The 18,446-nt window shown below is 49.6% G+C and overlaps 1 protein-coding gene across 1 annotated transcript in view; it reads right to left on the bottom strand.

Annotated features, from left to right (window-relative positions):
* The window catches only part of Fads2 (fatty acid desaturase 2), a 34,334-nt gene extending 25,681 nt beyond the window's left edge, over positions 1 to 8,653 (bottom strand). The window contains exon 1 of the mRNA XM_051146112.1: positions 8,250 to 8,653. Within this exon, the coding sequence (XP_051002069.1) occupies positions 8,250 to 8,456 (207 nt within the window). The 5' untranslated portion in view covers positions 8,457 to 8,653. The remainder of the gene's footprint in view (positions 1 to 8,249) is intronic.
* Positions 8,654 to 18,446: the final 9,793 nt, after the last annotated feature.

Here is an 18,446-nt window from a genome sequence, read left to right on the forward strand (position 1 = left end):
GAGCCAGGTAGGCACAGGACACAGAGAAGACAGGCCTGGCCTGCTCCTGAGTGTCTTCCACAGTGCCCAGACGACACCACCCACCACTCCAGAGATCTCCTCATACACACGGCCACAACTACCAGTGCAGAGACAAGACACAGGGTTTAACTCAATGATAAAAATGCCTGCCCAGCATGTATGAGGCCCTCAGCTCGATCCCTAACATCTAGAAAACGACTACAACATGGAAAATGTGCTTAGATGACATTAAAGAGCAAAAGAAAATAACATGGAACTATGTAAAAAAAATTCCCGAAAAACCCTGGCGCAAGGTTAGGGGTATCTAACCTATTACTAAAGACTAGGATTATGCCTTGTTTTATTTTCATTAGTTTGCAAACTTTCCCTAATGTTACTATTATGTTCTACATTTTAATCTTTTTCGTTCTGGAGATGAAGTAGAAATATGCCCGATTTCGGCAACTTTAGAAAATGCACAGAAGAATAAAGATGAAAAATAGCCATTGTGTGGGAAGTCCATCAATGTTAATATTGTAGTATTTCTGCCGGCTTCTTCTGCACAGTACGTATATGACAAAGAGTGTCCACAACACCAAGCATCTCTCCTGGAGGTGAGTCTGCACCAGGTGACCCCAGGGCGTGCAACCAGATGCTCCAGTGTCACATGTATCCTGCCTCCCACCACTCATTCAGACTGAGGCACTGCACAGTTGAGGTGAACAAGCCAAGAAAAACAAGCACAAAAATCAACATAGAGAGGCAGAGAGAGAGAGAGAGAGAGAGAGAGAGAGAGAGAGAGAGAGAGAGAGAGAGAGAGAGAGCTGGGTGTGGGAACAATGGTCTAAATGTAGACATAGAAACCATATGCTTTCACTAGAAAGGCTCCTGTTTGGACGAAATACAGAAGTTACACAAGACTTTTGGGAGGTAGATGTAAAAATATAAATGAACAAGCATTGGCATTTTTTGGTCCAATAGGGATTATTAACTTTTTAAAGCAGGGTCTCATATCACTTAGGCTGGCCCATAAGCTCAAAAAAAAAAATGACTTTGAACTTTGATTTTTCTGCTTCAGTCCCCCAAGTGCTTGGATCACAGGCATGCACCACCATGCCTGGTTTATGCCGTGCTGAGGACTGAAGCAAGAAGCACGCAAGGCAAACACTCTACCAGATGAGCCAAAGCTCCAGCCTCTTAACTCTTTTTTTGTGCATGTGGTAGAGGTATTAGGATTATCACAGAGCACCCATATTCTTGGAAGGAAATGCTAAGCAATTTAGGGGCACTTGATGCTGCAATGTTTTTGTTGTTTTAGTTTAAAATCCTTTTAAGATTCATTTATTTTGTATGTATGAGCATTTTGCCTGCATGTATGTATGTGTGTATACCATGGGTGTGCTTGGGACCCAAGAAAGTCAGAAGACAGAATCAGATCCCTTGAAACTGGTGGTTGTTAGCCATCAAATGGCTGCTGGGAATTGAACCCATATCCTTTGGAAGAGCAGTCTCTCCAGCCTGTTTTACTTTAAAAAAAAAAAAACATTTTTAAAAAAATTTTATTTAAAAAAATAAATAAAATAAAAAATTTATTTCTTTATTTGTGTGTGTTCACATCCAGCAGATGTGGAAGTCAGAGGACAATGTTCGGGCTGCCCAGTCCCCATGACTGAACTCAGGTCATCAGGCTTGGCAGCAAGGACTTTAACTGATGACTCATCTTACCCACCCTGGTTTGCTCTTTTGAGACCATGCATCACATCATACACGCTGGCCTCGAACTTGTGAGGCCTGGAATCCCTGATCCCCTTGCCTCTCTACCTTCTGAGTGTTGGTTTTAAAGGCGTGCATTGCAACACCTCGCTTGGATACAACTTAACTTCAAAAGAAAACTGTCTACACACAAGGAGAGTGCAAATGAGATTAACATTACTATTGGTGACTCTTGGTTCAGAAGAGACAGTGCTTCTTTATCTTCCAACCTCTATGTTCAGAAAAGAGGGTCACATCCAGAGTAATCACAGCAAGGCCATTTTATGAACCTGCAAAGTCACCTTCTGTACAGGATAGCATTGGGCAGAGAGGGTAAAAGCAAACACACAAACACACAAACAAAACCTCCCCTGGCTGAATGGAAAAGTCAAGATGAAATGGGGGTGGTCAGACCGAAACCCAGGGTCTTTTCTGAGAGAAGCCTGCTGTCCTAGGAGCCTTAGGCAGGCAGTGAAGAGAGAGGGCCAGTTCTGCTAGCCCCAGGCTCAGACTTCTCTACAAAGAAAATCCAGCAAGAGTTGCCAAAAGCCAGGGTTCAGGCCTGGGCCCCCTCACTAGAGACAGGAAGTTCCCTGAGAGTTTAATCTCTACTTCTTGTTGAGAGGCAAGTACCATATTCTCATCAGCTCTTCCAACCCACTCGCGCCACCCCTTTCTCCACCTAGGTTGCCTTCCGCTATGGAGGCAAATGAGAACCCTTTTTTGACTTTTGTCATTCCTCAGCCATTTGCACAGGGCATGGGGGCAGCCCCAGCTCTTCAGTCAGGTGAGAGAGCCCTGAGGCAGTGAGGTCCTGAATGCTGGGGAGCACAGCCAGACTGCAATCCAGTCCACCTGCCTCCAGGAATACCTCTTATCGGCTCAGAAAACAAGTACTCCCTGGAACCAGCTCGCTGTCCTGGCCGACTTAGTAGCTTCCGGAACAGACTCTTGCATACATCAGCTTTCTTCCCACACCTGTGGCTAGAGCTGTGAGCCCTGCTTCAAGCTACCTCCAAGAAACTTTCCCCAGCCACACATCCGAAAACAGCGGTCCTCAGCCTCAGGCATCTCAGGAGCACCACTGTTTCCTCTTTTTCATACCCATGTCATAGTCACAAACCAAGAAGGTGGGGAGATGGCTCAGTGGATTGACGGACTGGTGTTGGAACCCCCAACACTCACATAAAATTCAACTTGTCTGAGGAGGCAGAGACAGATTCCCCAGAGCACCCCGGGGGGAGCTAGACTCACGGATTCATCAAGATTTAGGCTAAGAGCAAGATCCTGCCTCAGTAAATAATGTAGATATCAATAGCAGAAGGCACCTGATACAACATCTAACCTCCACAAGTACACACACACACACACACACACACACACACACACACACATGCAGCCACACATATGTGTGAATACAACACATTTGAACATATACACTTCTCACATGCACGTGTGCATGCGTACGAGGGCGCGCGTGAGTGCTCTCTCTCTCTCTCTCTCTCTCTCTCTCTCTCTCACACACACACACACACACACACACACACACCACAAACTGCTGCTATAGCTCAGTTGGGACTGTGATAGCCTTGGGTGCCTGAAGCCCTGGGCACTCACACCTTGGGGTTGGTTCTAGCTGTCACTGCCTAGGCTAGGCACAGCTCTGGGAGGTAGGCTATTTTGTTGTTGCCTTTGGTTTGTGCAATACTAGGAAAGGAACCCAGAGCTTTACACAAGCTAAACAACATACCACCCTAGCCTTTCAGGTCCTGCTTTATTGATGAGAAGAGGCCTAGATTAGTGACCTCACTTGTCCATGATCATACTTCAGGATTGGCTGGGCAGAGCCTAGGCAAGATGGGCGAACTGTAGATTTTTTTTTCTGCTGCTAAGACAAAGACTTCCCTTGAAACGAGCTTCCTCTTCTTCAGACGTCTCTGCTTCAAGGGGCCATAGCTGTGCCTTGAAGGCTACAGCTCCCAACAGCTGTCTGGTTAGAGGGACGTCAGGTTGCGGAGTAGACCACAGTGCAAGGCGAGGCAGGGCCAAGCCAAATGATGATTTTGGAACGAGAGTTAGAAGCAAGCTCTCCTTCTCTGACAGGGAGAGAAGCCAAAGTCTTTCTAGGAAGCAGGCCAAGGCGTGGACAAAGTGGAAGGAGTGGCCACCAGGTAGGAGAACTGACCAGGCCCTCGTGGGCTCTGGCTGCAGGAGGCAGCATCAGAAGCCCAGATCCTTAAGCGGCACACTCGCTGGTCCTCAGCTGCCATGGCAGTGATATCTCTGGGCACAGCTTCCTTGCTCCTGCCACCGTTGGGCAGAAATCACTGTTGCTGCCCTTGCACTGGGCTCAGGGTACCAAATCCTGTTTCTGACTGTGCGCATCTAGGGTCTTCAGCACAGCAAGCTATAATAAGCTAGCTTACCACATCTGGGAATTCGGCCCAGGATTTGAGAAGTACAGGCTCAAAAAAGAAGGGTACATATTGCCTCATGCAGCGGTCCAGGGTTCTTTGACGATTGCTCATAGCAGAAAGAGAAGGAGGAGGAATCTGGGAGTCCACAGGTAGAGATTTAAAGGGTGGTGGATGCCGGGGACTCTAACTTGACTTCCTTTCTGCAGCACATAGGTGCAGGCAGGGCAGAAAGTCCACTGGTCCTGTGCCTTCCAAGGAGAAGAGGCTGAGGAAGTGACAGCACTCTGTAGCTCATGAGCCCCTTGTTAAGAGAATATCTGCTAACACAGGATGTGTGGACTTCCCTGGCTGCACAGGAAGTAAGTCCCCACAGAGGCAGGCTGGGCATGAAAAACATGATGCCATTTCCGCCTTTCCGTTTTCATGTGGTGTGTGTGTGTGTGTGCGCACGCGCAAGTCTTTGCATGTGTGCGCGTGTGTACACACGTGTACATGCACGTGGAAGCCCAAGGGTAATATTGAGAATCAGCTTTAATCGCTCTTCCGCTTTATTCATCGGGGCGCAATCAAACGCAGGGCTCACTGGCATGGTTAGCCTTGCTAGCCAGATTGCTTTGAGGATCCTGTCCCTCCCTATTCAGGGGCTAGGAATTTACGTGGGTTCTGGGATCTGAGCTTTGTTCTCACTAGCAAGCATTTTAACTACTGAGGCCATCTCCCCAACCTAATTCTATTTGTAATTTACTAGAGCGACTACAGGGGCATGCTGGGGCTGGATATGGGGTTTTTCCTCCCACCAAACCACAGCAGGCAGGAATCATATGTCTCCTGCTCAGATGAGGAGACGGAGCTGCACTCCAGGCCTAAGAAACTCCCAAGACAGCTTCTCTTTTCCACACCCTGACCTTCCTGCCCTGTGTGCAGGAACACAATTCCATTTTCTCACCTGGTGCATTTTCACAAGAACAATATAGGACAGACCCCACCTCTGGTCCCCTCTGCCCTCCTTCGACTCCAAGAAGCAAAGCACACGGGCCAAAAAAGCATAGAGGAAACACTATAAGCTGGAGAATCAGTGGGAGCCTGGAAGAAGAAGATCCAGGCAGAAGCAAGAGAAAAAGAGGGAGGGACACAAATACAGTGGAGGCAGGCCACTGTCCGTGAATTATTCATCTTTGTGCTGAGGCCCCGCTCAGAGCCATGGAGACGCTCAATGAATGTTTGATGAGCTTTTGCCGAAGATGAAAATTCACAAGTGGGCTTGTTTTGTACTGAGCAGATTCCTAAGAAAAGTGCAAACACCGCGTTAGGCATGGGTGACAGTTCTTTGTGCCTATAGCAAATCTAAGACAGAAGAAGGTCTGGAAATTCCTAACCATATAGAAATGACCAGGAAATTACTAACAGTATAGAAATAGGATGGGGCGAGGCAAGAGAGAGGAAGGTGAGGTTGCAGAGCTTGCTGCCTGCAGACCCTGACTATAGCTGAATACCACCTGAGCAAATTTCTGAGCCTTGGGACAGGTCAGCGGCAGGACTGATCTGATAACTAAATGAGATAGCATATACCAATGGGTTTGTGACCTGCAAAAATTACATTACTTTTAGATACAGACTCTCACTATGGTAGCAGGCTGGCCTCAAACCCTTAGGTTCAAATGATCCTCCTGCGCCAGCCTTCTGAGTAGCTGCGAGTCTGAGCACAGGCTCCTAAGTGACATTCAGTGGTACCAGTAAGACCAGGATCTGACTACAGAAAGGACAAAGTAACAAACTGCTCCATCCTTCTAGGGAAGAAGTGAGCACTTCTGAGGTGTTTTCTTCAGAGACAGAACATTCTCAACTGATACCTAGATTGTCCTCAAAATGGCCTCTGGCCTCACCTTCCAGCCTCTTGTCTAGCTATCAGCTATCCTCTGAGCAGGAGCAAATGAAAGTGCTCTAGGGAATCTGGCCTTTATCTGTTGATCTATCTCTCCCCAAACCTCGAAGCACATCCTCCAGACGCACCCCCTCCCACTTAAGTTCTTAAAAAGAAGGCAAGGCCCCGAAGAGGCAAAGTTGCTTGTGAAACAGCCTGCATCTCTTGAAGGCCCCTTTGAAGAGCTGCTTGTTGCCCAAGGCCTTCTGGCAAGCTGGTCTCAGACGGTTTAAGGAAAAAAGGAGCAGACGCTAAAGAAAATCCCAAACGCTTACTTCATCGCTCGCCACCTCTATCACCAGAGAGTGTGTTTTGTGTGCCCAGACTCTTACTTGGGAAGACAGTAGTGAGCTTTGGAGTTGTGACATCGAATGAGCTTGTTTCGACTTACTTAAGTTTTCTTCTCCATTTCTCCTCGAGGACTTTACATTCTAGTTGTTTCCTTCCTCTCACTCGTCTCATAACTTTCCACTGCATCTCTCTGGTGCTCACTGTTTATGACAGGCTTTGCCACACACATCTGATTGGAATTGACAAGGAATGTATCTTCCGCGCAAGAAAATCTATTCATCTCACAACATGGAATAATCAAATCAAACCTATAATCTTTGTCATTTGACTTTTTAGGAAACTTTTTGGGGTGAGAGCCTGGAAAGGGAAGAGGCCTTTTATAATTCACCACCAAACAGTGAAGACCTCCGCTGGGAACTGGGAAGTCTTCTCCCTGGGAAACCAAGGTCCTCTCTGGTGGTGAAAAGGTCCAAGCAAGCCAGGACACTCAAGGAACATGAGAAGCTTACACCCTCTGGTTAGCACCTTGGTCCCACGGACTAAGGCAGGGTTCACGAGGAAGGTAGACTTTAGGCAGTGTGAGTAGGGCCAGGTCTCTCCTCAGTCTACAGTTAAGACTGTCCTGTTCATCAGAGCCTCCAGACCACTCACTAGAGAGTCTGGCTACCTAGGCTGATCTCAAAGAGAAGAAAAGAGGTGGAAGCTACAAATTGAAACTAACAAACTTGCACAACAAAAGCCCACAACCCATCTGCATCCTGGACTGTCAAGTGGAGTGTGCACTGAGAAGTTTATCCTTCTTTTCAGTCTCTTTCCACTCGTTTTTCCCAAGTTCTCGCCAACCTAGGTCTTCCCCTCTGCTTTCAGCTCACCACCGCCGCCAAGAAAAGGTCCCATTTTCCTTCTTGACTTTGCTTTTCCTCTTACTCACAGGACCACTGTTGGGGGTGGGGCCAGGCATGGCGCGCGGGAGGGGGAGTGTACTATGCAAATATGGGGTATCTACCCATTCGGTGTGCAGAAGGATAGCCTTGGTTCCACAGAGGTCCCTGAGATCTCAACAACCTCCAGGAGTGTCGGAGGGGAAGGGAGATCCTGGCAGGATCTAAAAACAGAGGGCTATTGAATCGAATGTCCGAGAGTAACCCCAGAGGCCAGATGGACCTGTTGCCAAGCTTAGTCCTGGTGCTAAAATTCACATTCTAGATTACTTCTGGACCTGGACTTTGCAAAATCCAGTCCATTCGCCTTCCACCAATTCCCCACCAGGGTTTCCCAGAAGGCTGGCTCTTGGAGTGAGTCGGGATAATCCTCGGGAGCGTGGGAACCTGAGCTACTAGGCAGTCAGTCTGTCGGGCAGCCATTGTGGACCTTCTCAGACAGGAGTCCAAACAGGAGCGAGTCTTGGCCAGGAACCAGCTTTCCTTCTCTGTCCCCTGGTCTGGCAGGAGAGTCCCACATATGGCTGCCCGCTCACAGGCTCCTCTCCGCAGCGCCCAAGGGTGGCCATCTTCCACATGGGGAGCGCCAAAGCACGAAGGCCCGAGCGCCCCCTTGGGAGAGTCTCTGGCTCCCGCTGGACCGGCGCGCAGCATGCGCTGTCGACATGCACCGGACACAGTTTACCACTGGTGGGACTTTCACGGAGGTGCTAAGACCCGGGGTCCAAAAGGCTCGGCCTAAGTCTGCCCAGGTAGCCGAGAGGAGGACGATTCCGGCGTAAGCCGAGCGCACTAGGTACACTTTCTTTCCCTGCTGCACGTCCTGTGCTCCACTAAGAACCGGAGATCTGTTTGGCGCCCAGGAACCCCGGGCTCCCGACACCGGCCTGCAGCAGACAAGAGTGGCTGGCACCCCTAGACTCTTACCGTAGCATCTTCTCCCGAATAGTGTCCGATGACCCGGTGGCCCCCAGGGTGCCGCAGGGACCATTTGGTAACGTTATAGACCTTGCGGTCGATGACGAGCCACCGGTCGGTGCGCAGGTTGTGCTTCTGAATCTCCTCCCAGCGGAAGGTGGGCATCGGAGCCTGGCGCTCGGTGCTTCCCTCTCCCTGGTTACCTCCCTTCCCCATGCTGCCTGTCCACCTGGTGCTCCGTGCGCTACGGCCGCACCAATGGTCCCTCTCTCGGCCGCAGTGTGCGGTCGGCGCCCTCCTCGCTTTCGGCTTTTGTCTTCTACTCCTCCTCCCACCGCGCCTCCTCCCCTCGCCTTCGCCCCTCCTCGCCTTCACTGGCTAGTCAGTATCCCTGCCTTCCCTCCGGAGTACCCTTGGCTTCCCGGTGCCCCGAAGCGATCCCCTTCCTCCTCCCACCCTCCGCCTGCCTGCTGTGGACTTTTGCCTCTGGTGAAAACTCCAGGGTAGCTCAGGGCCTTGACGCCTCCTCCCCCAACCCCTCAGGCTCCCCCCGCTCCAGGCTCCGCATCCTCCCGAGTTCCCCGCCACCCGGGTTTCCACAGTGATCAGCAGAGCGCCTGCACCAATCAGGGCTCGTCGCCCCGCCTGCCATTGGCCCAGGAGGATCTTTCGAAGGCCAGCGGGCTGGAGCGGCGGGTCCTCGGCTCCCCCTCCCTCGCGCCCGCCCGCATGGAGTCAAGCCCTGCTGGGAGGCCGGCAACGTGTCCGACCTCCTCCCTTCGGTGGCTGGAGCGGGGGAAGCCAGAGTAGATCTCAGAGGAACTGGGAGGGCAAGCGGGGGCGGCGGCTGGGTTCTTTGCGCGCTTCAAAGCAGGAGCGCGCTCGGCCCGCGTTCCGGGGATTTGCACCTGATGCCGGCACAAAGAGGTGCTGCGGCTCTAGTGAGCAGCGCACGGCCTCTGGCGAGACTATGGCCCCTCCAGTGCTAGTTTGGCTAGGCGGCGTTCCCCCCTGGTTAGCTGGGACGGAGACTCTGTTATCTCACATTGTCTGAGTGATCCACATTGTTTGTTCCTCTCCTGCAACCTCCCTAGAGAAAGGATCCAAGAGTGGATCTCTGTTTAACCAGAGTTCTGAATCCCTTTATCAGACCATCTTGGAAAAGAACTAACTGCCGAATCTCTGTTTTCTTCCTTTTGCTAAGTGCACCCGTGGGGGTGGCCACTGGGGAGGATGCCAGGACTAACTGGACACCGTTCTTGTCTTGGACTGAGAAAGAGTACACAGGCTGGCTGGGAAGCAGGGAAGCAATAAAAGCCCACGATCGACTGCAGTAGTTCACCAACTGCAAGAAAGACACTGATAGCAAAGGAGCAGGAAGAGGGGCCCTGCTCACTAAAGTCTCACCACCCTGTGATATTGTTATAGCTGACTTCAAAAAGGAGAGTCTGAGGTTAAGAGAGATAAAATCCTCAAAACACACATAGTTAGCAAGAGGCCCTGCTTGGCCTCTTCCGTGGCCCTTTCTAGACTTCAGGTTCCCTAGCTCCTCGTGGCATTGGTGCAAAGGAAAATACCCCATGCTGGAGGTGATGCTATTCCCAACACTCCCTTCCAGGTATCCTCATCTCATCCGGTGCTGGCACCAATTAGGAGTGTCCTTTCTTCATTCCACAAACTGCAGACTCAGAATGTGAGGCTTTTTTTTTTTCCTTAGAGGACAGAAAAAAGACATCCAAACGGAAAGGCTTGCCCAAAAGATAAGAAAGAATGAAGTAAGTATGGTGGCCATGCCCATAATGCCAACAGTCAGAAACCTGAGGTAGGATATTGCCCAGAGTTCAAGCTGGCCTGGGCTTCAAAGCAAGATCGTGTAGGGGGAAGGAGACATGCCTATGAACAAGGAGCAAGACTGGTTTTTAATGCGTGTTAAAGACATAATGTAATAGAGTCAAGAAAGCTGGTTTGGTTTGGTTTTTTTTTTTCCCCCCTTTAAATGTGAAAACTTATTAGAGTTGTAAAGCTCTATTCATCGGAATGATTGGTAGCTGAAAGGGAGCCCCCAATTAATGTGTCACAGCAGAACCTCCGAAGGCTGGGAAAAGAGCAAGTGCGAAGGCCCCAAGAACGGGCTACAGTAATAGACTCCAAATGAGGACAGGAGTAAATGGGCAGCTCAGAGGGGGCTGGCAGTGGGCAGAGTTCAAGTTGAGAGCAGTCTCACATGCCTACAGGTAGACAGGGGCTGAAGGCTTCTCAGAGGAAAAGAGCAGTAGAAATTCACCAACCAAGGGTGTGCTCTGATGGGACCTGTGGTGTGCAAAGAGCATCTCGGGGCCTGGGGCCGCGGCCCAGTTGGAAGAGTATTCACTCCCTGAACTAGATTTCCAGCAGGGTATGCACACATGTAATTCTAGCACCCAAGAGGTGGAGGCAGGACAATCTGGAGCTCAGGCTTATCTTTGCTACATAGTGGGTTCAAGGCCAGCTCTTGAGACCCTGTCTGGAAAAAGGAAGGAAGGAAGGGAGGGAGAGTTGACGAGATGACTTGGTGGTTAAGTGTAAGCACTGCTGTTTCAGAGGGCCCACGTTTGATTTCCAGCACCCATGTTGGCTGGCTCACAAATGCCTGTAATTCCAGCTCCAGGAGATTCAACACCCTCTTCTGGCCTCCTCAAATACCTGTACTCACATGCATGTACCCACACACGGGCACACATAATTAAAATAGTTTGTAGAAAGAAAGAAAACTACAGAGGCAGCTTGGGACCAGAAAGGGATGCAGGCCAAGTGAAACAACAGGGTAAGCTAAGGAGGCCTGGGTTAGGCGATGGCTATCGGAGGCTGACCCCGCACCAGATGTGGCCTGACATTGTCCTCTGCCCTCTTCCTGTTCCTTCCTGACTGATTGCTCTTTCTGCTCGGATGGGCTGACAAGGAGGCTGTCTACTCAGGGAAAACCTTGCAGTATATAACCTATGCTAGAAGTGCTGTGGGACGAGACTGTCTCTGACATAGAGGGTTGCAGTTCTTTTAGCTGAGGGTTGCCTGCTCCTCAGATTCTGGTGTCCTGCACCCCCAGCAGCAGCACTGGGAACTACAGCTTCCTGGGACCCCACCATGACATCATTGGGATTACTGGTCTTTATCAGGAACATGACATCAGATTGGGTGGCATGGAGCCCAGACCCTCCCAGAATGCCAAATGAGCAAATGCCCAGGCCTAGTCCTCACATGTGTGGGGAACAGGACCTGTAGGGTTATCTCTCACAGGCATGGTTCTCATCGAATGGGTGAGAACAGTTTTCTGTTTTGCCCTTCAAGGGGACTCTGGTGGCTGCTGGGGACAGCTGCTCCGTAGAAGGAAGAGTCTAGTTACTCAAGAAGTACATGAAAATGGGTCACAGCCTTCAACCACCCTGCACTGTGTAGGGAGTCAAGAGGACACACAAGATACAGGCGCCTTGTGAGCAAAACCAGTAACGAGAAAGCTAGGAAGAAGGAGCACTCTGGTGTCTTCCATCTCTTCTTTTTATTGTTGGTCAATACGGCCACGTTGTACCTAATCTGTAAAATCGTCTCCTAAGTTGCCTCTTTCTCATGTCCCCACTCTCAACTCTAAAAGCTCATTTATTATCGGATTTCCTGACTGGTCAGCCCATTCTTGCTTTACTTCCTATCCCCTTTCACTCCTCAGGTCGTTGTACACGTTTCAATTCTAGACTATGTTGGCCAGCTTCCCGTGACAGTAACAAACACCATTGGATCAACCTAAACATGGAAACGCTTTGTTTGGATTCACAGTTTTAGAAGCTTCAGGTCATATCAGTTAATCTTGTTTTAACAGCGTGGCAGAACATGTGCAAGAAATAGATAAAGGTCAGGAAGGGCTCCAGGGCCGAGAGATGGCCTAGTTGTCATACAAGCATGAGGACATGAGTTCGGATCCCCAGCACCCACATAGAAGCTGGGTGTAATGGTACATGTCTGCATCCTTACTTCTGGGGTTTTGGGGAGAGAGGAAAATCACCAGAGCTGGCTGGCTGCCAGTCTAGCCAGTTGGTGGGCTCTGAGTTCAATGAGAGACTCTTGTCTCCAAAGATAGACTGATCTAGGCGCGTTGGGGCACACCTGTGTTGCTTGATCCATCTCCATCTTCATTTCTGAGACAGTCTCTCACTGAACCTCACTCTTGCCATTTTGGCTAAAACTGCCAGGCCAGCCAGCCCCCAGGAGCCATCTGACCCTTACAGCGCCAGGCTTACAGGCACATGTCACCATCCGGGCTCTAATGTGGGTGCTGGGGATTGTACACAAGTCCTCGTGCTTGAAATAACCACCTCGCCAGCTGAGTCATCTCCCCAAGCCTCGAGGTCACTAATTAATTGATAACCACCAGGGGAATACCGGTTGCAAGGCCACAAAGCATGATTGTACACCACAGTGATGCTTATCGGGCCAAAAGGCTCCAGAGGAGCTCAGAATCTATATTTAGGGGAATCGTCTGCCCTGCTCATGGGCTCAGGTGTCTTGCTTGATTTATCACACAGTTGTTACCTCTGGTGCTCAAGCCTGCAACATCTAAAAGAGGGGTCACACTGAGACCAAGCACCCCTCTATCAACTTCATTTTGCATTTGGACAAACTGAAGCTCAGTGAGGAAACTGGCAGAGCTGGGGTTTGGCGCACAGGTGTGATTCCAATGAATAGTCTACCTCTTGTTTGGCCTGACTTCAAGCAAGCCACTTTGGTGATAGTTCAATCATAGTTTAATTAGTCTCAGCCTTCTTAATGCTGGGACCCTTTAATACAGTTTCTCATGTTGTCGTGACCCCCAACCCTTAAGTTACCTCCTTGCTCCTTCATAACTGTAATTTCACCACTGTTATGAATCATAATGTAAATATCTGATATGTGACCCAGGAGTCGAGACCCCACAGGTTGAGAAGCCCTGGCTTAATAGGAGTTGTTGACACATCCTGGTGCTTCCAAGGGCTTTCGTGACAACTGGGTAACGTACTCCACAATTATGTAAGGCAAATGGTACGTACACATCTAGATAGAGATATGACCTGTGCACACAGCCAGCATGTTGGAGCTAGAAGCATGTTAGCATCTAATCTAATAATTTTATAGATCAGATAGGAACTTGGTCTCAGGAAGCTGGGTGGCTGCAAAAATGAAAACCAGGACTTGTTTCTTTTGGCTTCTGTTCCAGGGCTATTTTTTCCCAGCAAAGCTTTCTGGGAAGCAAAGGACTAGGCACAAATGCCACCCTCGCACTTCAGTGGCTCTCGCTTTCCACATATGCTATGAGATGGGACAGAAGAGCTCGGATGCTCACACAGCCAACTTTGAGAGGCTCAGAAGTACTGCTGAGAATAGGGAGCCACAGGGGCAGAACACTGGGACCACGGACCTGCAGAGGCACACGGCCCAGGTAGGGCCCAAAAAGACAAGGTCCTGGAGACCTGGAGATCGCATGGCTTTGCCTTTAAAACAGAGGAAATAAAGGGCTGGGGAAGTGTCTCAGTTGGCAAAGCACTTTGCCATGCAAGCTTGAGGGCCTGAGTTTGGCTCCTTCGCATCTGCATGTGATGCCCACACACGACTGTCCACAGCAGTGGAGGGAAAGAAAGTGGGACTATCACTGGGGCTTGCTGGCCAGCCAGGCTACTTAACTGGTGAGCTCCAGGTTCTGTGAGAGATCCTGTCTCAAAAAATAAGGTGTATGGGGGATAGGGGTAGTGGGGAAGGCTGGCTGGGGCGGATACTAGAGAGATGGCTCAGCAGTTAAGAGCACTTATTGCTTCTGCAGAGCACTAGCTAGAGTTCAGCTCCCAGCTCCCACATCCGAAAGCCCCAAGGGATCCAACTCCCTCTTCTGGCCTCTGAGGGTGCCTGTAAGCACATGCGCATTCACATGAATACATGCATAAACAAACAAACAAACAAACAAATACGGCGAAAGCCGGCAAAATGACTCATTTGGCAAAGGCACTTGCCACCAATCCTGACGGTTTGAGTTCAGATCCTCAGAGCTCACACAGGAGAGGGAGAGAAGTGACTTAGGAAACTTGTACTCTGCCCTTCACATGTGTGTATCCTCACACATACACAGTAATCATAATAACAGCAATAAGGTGGAAACATGATTAAGGAAGACACACCTGTGTTGACCTCTGCCTTCATACTCATGTGTGCCCCTGTATACACGCACCCCCTACCTGCCACATACACACAGAGATTTTCCATGTCTAAGAACAGGATGGTATATTCTGAGGCTAAGAGGCTGGTGAAAAGCAAAATAGAACGATAAAGGTGCCTGCCTTCGACATGAAGAGACATGGAGATCCTGGGTAATGTGCACAAAGGTCCCAGCGTGCATCAGGCACCAACTGCTTCCATGGCACAAAGGTCTTGTCAGAGCTGATGACCTACCCAGATCCCCATCGAGCCAGTTGCACTGCTCAGCTTCAGATCCCACCCCTGGAGGTGACAGCATCCTGTCCTAGCCCAACCATTTAATATCCTTGACCATGTTCATCTGGGAGCCAAGTGGAGCAGCTGACAAGAGAGCAGCGTGTTGTTTAAAGGGCACCAAATGGAGGCAGCCTCTATCCAAGCTCCTCACCTTCACTGTGCCTCTCTTGGCTCTTCTCTCTCTTGTGAAGATGACGGTGTTGAGTGGGTTACCTCTACTTTCCCACCTGTAGGTCGACTGACTTTAAATTCAAGCCACCAGCGGTCCTATTTCAAGATGGCTGGTTGAGGCCTGTAGCTAGTGTGTACAAGGGCCGACCCTGTACAGGTGCAGGGATGTTGAGAGTCCTGTTTGGTCTTAGCAGGCTGGCTTATGCTGAGGGTCTGCCTGCCTGTAATAGAACCTACTTTGGAGCAATGGAGAGGGAGAGAGAGAGAGAGAGAGAGAGAGAGAGAGAGAGAGAGAGAGAGAGAGAGAGAGAGAGAGAGAGAGAGCGCTTTCCTTGCTCCTGCTTAAGCCATGAGTCTGGGTGTTGACACTAGGGACAGTTCTTCATCAATTTACCATTTCTGTTAAACCCTCCAGGCAGACCTGAACTCTCTCACAGTCCCACAGAGATACTACAGCAACAGGTGGGCCAAGTTAACTCCAGGTCTAGTGGGCTCTGACGTTTGTTCCTTCTCTCTAACCCCCAAGGCCTTCTCCTCCTCCAGCACCTGCACAATTCCTCCCTGGGTTATACACACTGTGTCTAAGGCCCACTGCCTGGTGCCCACCTCACTTTTCTTTTTTAATTTTCCAATGGTCACCGTCCAGGCACATTCCCCAGATGTGACTGTGACCTCTTAGTCCTTCATCTTACTCCTCTTTGCTTTGAAATCCAATTCATGCCCTAGCTATAGTATCCTGAATCTCTGGCCTGAAGCTCCTACTCTACCTGAAGACCCCATTGGGGATTTGCCTCTACTTCTCTAAGTCGTGTGTGTGTGTGTGTGTGTGTGTGTGTGTGTGTGTGTGTGTGTGTTATGTAAAAATGTGTGCATGTGCATGTGTGTGCATTTGTGTGTGGAGGCTAGAAGTTGTCCAAATGTTTCCATCCATCCATCCAACCATCATCTCTATCTTTAAAAAAAATTTTTTTAAGATAGGGCTTTTCTGTGTAGCCTTGGCTGTCCTGGACTCACTTTGTAAACCAGCCTGGCCTCGAACTCACAGTGATCCGCCTGCCTCTGCCTCCCGAGTGCTGGGATTAAAGGCGCGTGGCACCACACATGGCCTTCTATCTTATTTTTTTAAGACAGGTCTTTCACCACTTTCCTGGATGCCTCTGCCAAAGCTGAGGTTACAGACATGTACTGTAGCCTCTGGCTTTTAGGTGGGTGTTGGGAATCGAACTCAGGTCTTCACAATGAGTAGCAGACACTTTGCCAAATGAACCGCGTCCCCAGCTCTAAGATAACAAGACCTTTCTGCATATAGGATCAAGACAGCTCATACATCTTCTCCACCCATTAAGTTCTTTGTGGGAAGAGACTAAGGCTGACTCAGAGCTAAGTTCTTGATGAGGATGCTTGTCAAACATTTGCAGAATTCGGTTCCAAATGAAACTCTGGGGAAGAAGGTGAAATCATGCATCGGGCACAATGTTTGTGCATATCAGCATGTACGCAGGCACATCTGCCCACACCCATCTGTCTGTGCACTTGTGCCCATGTGTCAGATATTGAGGTCATATGGGTCCCTTGATTGGTCCCTACCTTATAAATGAGGCAGAGTCTTGCACTTGAACCCAGAGCTCATTTACTCTGCTCGTCAAGCTAGCCATCTAGTTCCAAGGATCCCATGCTCAGCATCCTGAATGATGGGATTGTATGTGGACCACTGCACAGGACCAGCCCACATATCTGAGCCATTGGAATAAAGCCTTTATCACACAGCCAGGTCACCTCAAAGGTGGGAGCTAGCTACTTGGTCTGTACGAAGGCTTATCTCTGCCAGCTGGGCTGCTGAGGTAGAGAGCAAATTAGAGGATCTTATCTCTCAGCCTCCTCAGTGCTGGGATTATATGTGGGCCACTGTATGTGCCTGGTCCACATATGTGGGTTTTGGGGATCTGAACCAGCTCCCCAGCTTCAATCCTTTTTGTATACCCTTGGGCATAGCACTTCCTTCACTCTCACTCATTCTTACAGCATTTGAGAGGTGTTATGGTGGCTCTGTGGTATGTCACTTTAGGTCAAGTGACCAACATTTCTCAGAATTCCCTTGCTCTTAGGGCCCTGGGTCAGGGCTAGCCATGGTAGACCTGTGTGCAAGGTTTGGGAGGCAGAAGTGGAGTGCAGCCATGTTGTCATGCTCTGCAGGTTGTGCTGAGCAGATGTAAGAGACCCTATGGATGGTCGCTAGGCTGCTGCCTATTCTGCTGGCCTGGGGGCATCTACTGGGCCTACTGGTCATCTAGCTCCAGGGCCAGGTACATGGGGCTCTGAGGTAAAGGGCGGGGTTTGTCTCCTAAGTCATTTAAATTACTGAGGTTACAGGCTCTGGAACCATATGTGTTATTACAGCTTCATCTACCATCCTCAATGTACCAACTAGAGAGACAAGTGATAGTGAAATCAGAGAAAAGAGACTTATCTAGTGTGACCACATTGGGAGGAGGAACAATAAGAGGATCCAGTGACACCCCACCCCCACCCCTGCCCCCAGGTCTGTCTTCCGGATATTGACTTGAGCTTTTGGCTTAAATAGAAGTCAGGAGAGGTGTATAAATAACTAAGCAGTCTTGGTAAAGGTGCAGCCCCGCCCACTACTGACCCATCACTGTCTAGGCGTCAGGCTCTCCTGCAAGGTGGTCTGATAAGTTGTCAGAACTGTGACAGAAAAGTTTCCACTTGGCTGGCACTAGGCCTAAACTGTTTCCTTCTCTCAGCATGAGATTTCTGGGGCAAATTTTAATTCTTTGGGGTTCATTGTTTCAGCATACTGGAAGCAGAAAAGGGGCACAGTGTCCTTTCAGCCTTTCCTCTGTCCTGCCAGGGGTCTTGCAGATGCAGCTCCAGTTTGCTCTCTACCTTAGCAGTCCACCTGACCCCAGGCCCAGCAGCCACAGAGACAAACCTTTGTATAGACCAAGTGGCCAGTTCTTGTGACCTGAGCATGTGATAAAGGCTTTATTTTACACTTGCCTTGTTGACGGAACCAGTCTGTATATATTTTCTGACAGGCATCATCTAAGCCCTGGGCATAGAAAAAGAAACAAGACATTATTTTCTTGGGTCTCATATTCCTGACTACTGAGTCAGGCATGGTATAAGCCTAGAATCCTGATGCTTAAAGGTGGAGGTGTGAGAAAAACAAATTAGAGTTTAAAGCCATTTAGCAGACCCACCAAGAAAAGAAAGAAGAAAATTCAAGCCTTGGGATATAGCTCAGTTGGTAGAGTGCTTGACTTGCATACATAAAGTCCTGGGTTCCACCCCCAGCACCCCATAACACACACAATGTAGCACATGCCTATAATCCTAGCACTGGAGAGATGGAGACAGGAGGATCGGGGGTCGAAGGGTAACGTGGGCTGCATAGAAAGTTTGAGGTCAGCCCAGGCTACATGAGACTCTGTCTCAAAAAATAAATAAATAGAATGAATAAACTCTGGGCAAGCATGATGGCTCAGTAAGTACAGGTACCTGCCACCAAGCCTGACAACCTGAGTTCAGTCC

The sequence above is a fragment of the Acomys russatus genome, chromosome 5, assembly GCF_903995435.1.
Source record: "Acomys russatus chromosome 5, mAcoRus1.1, whole genome shotgun sequence".
NCBI classification, from domain to species: domain Eukaryota; kingdom Metazoa; phylum Chordata; class Mammalia; order Rodentia; family Muridae; genus Acomys; species Acomys russatus.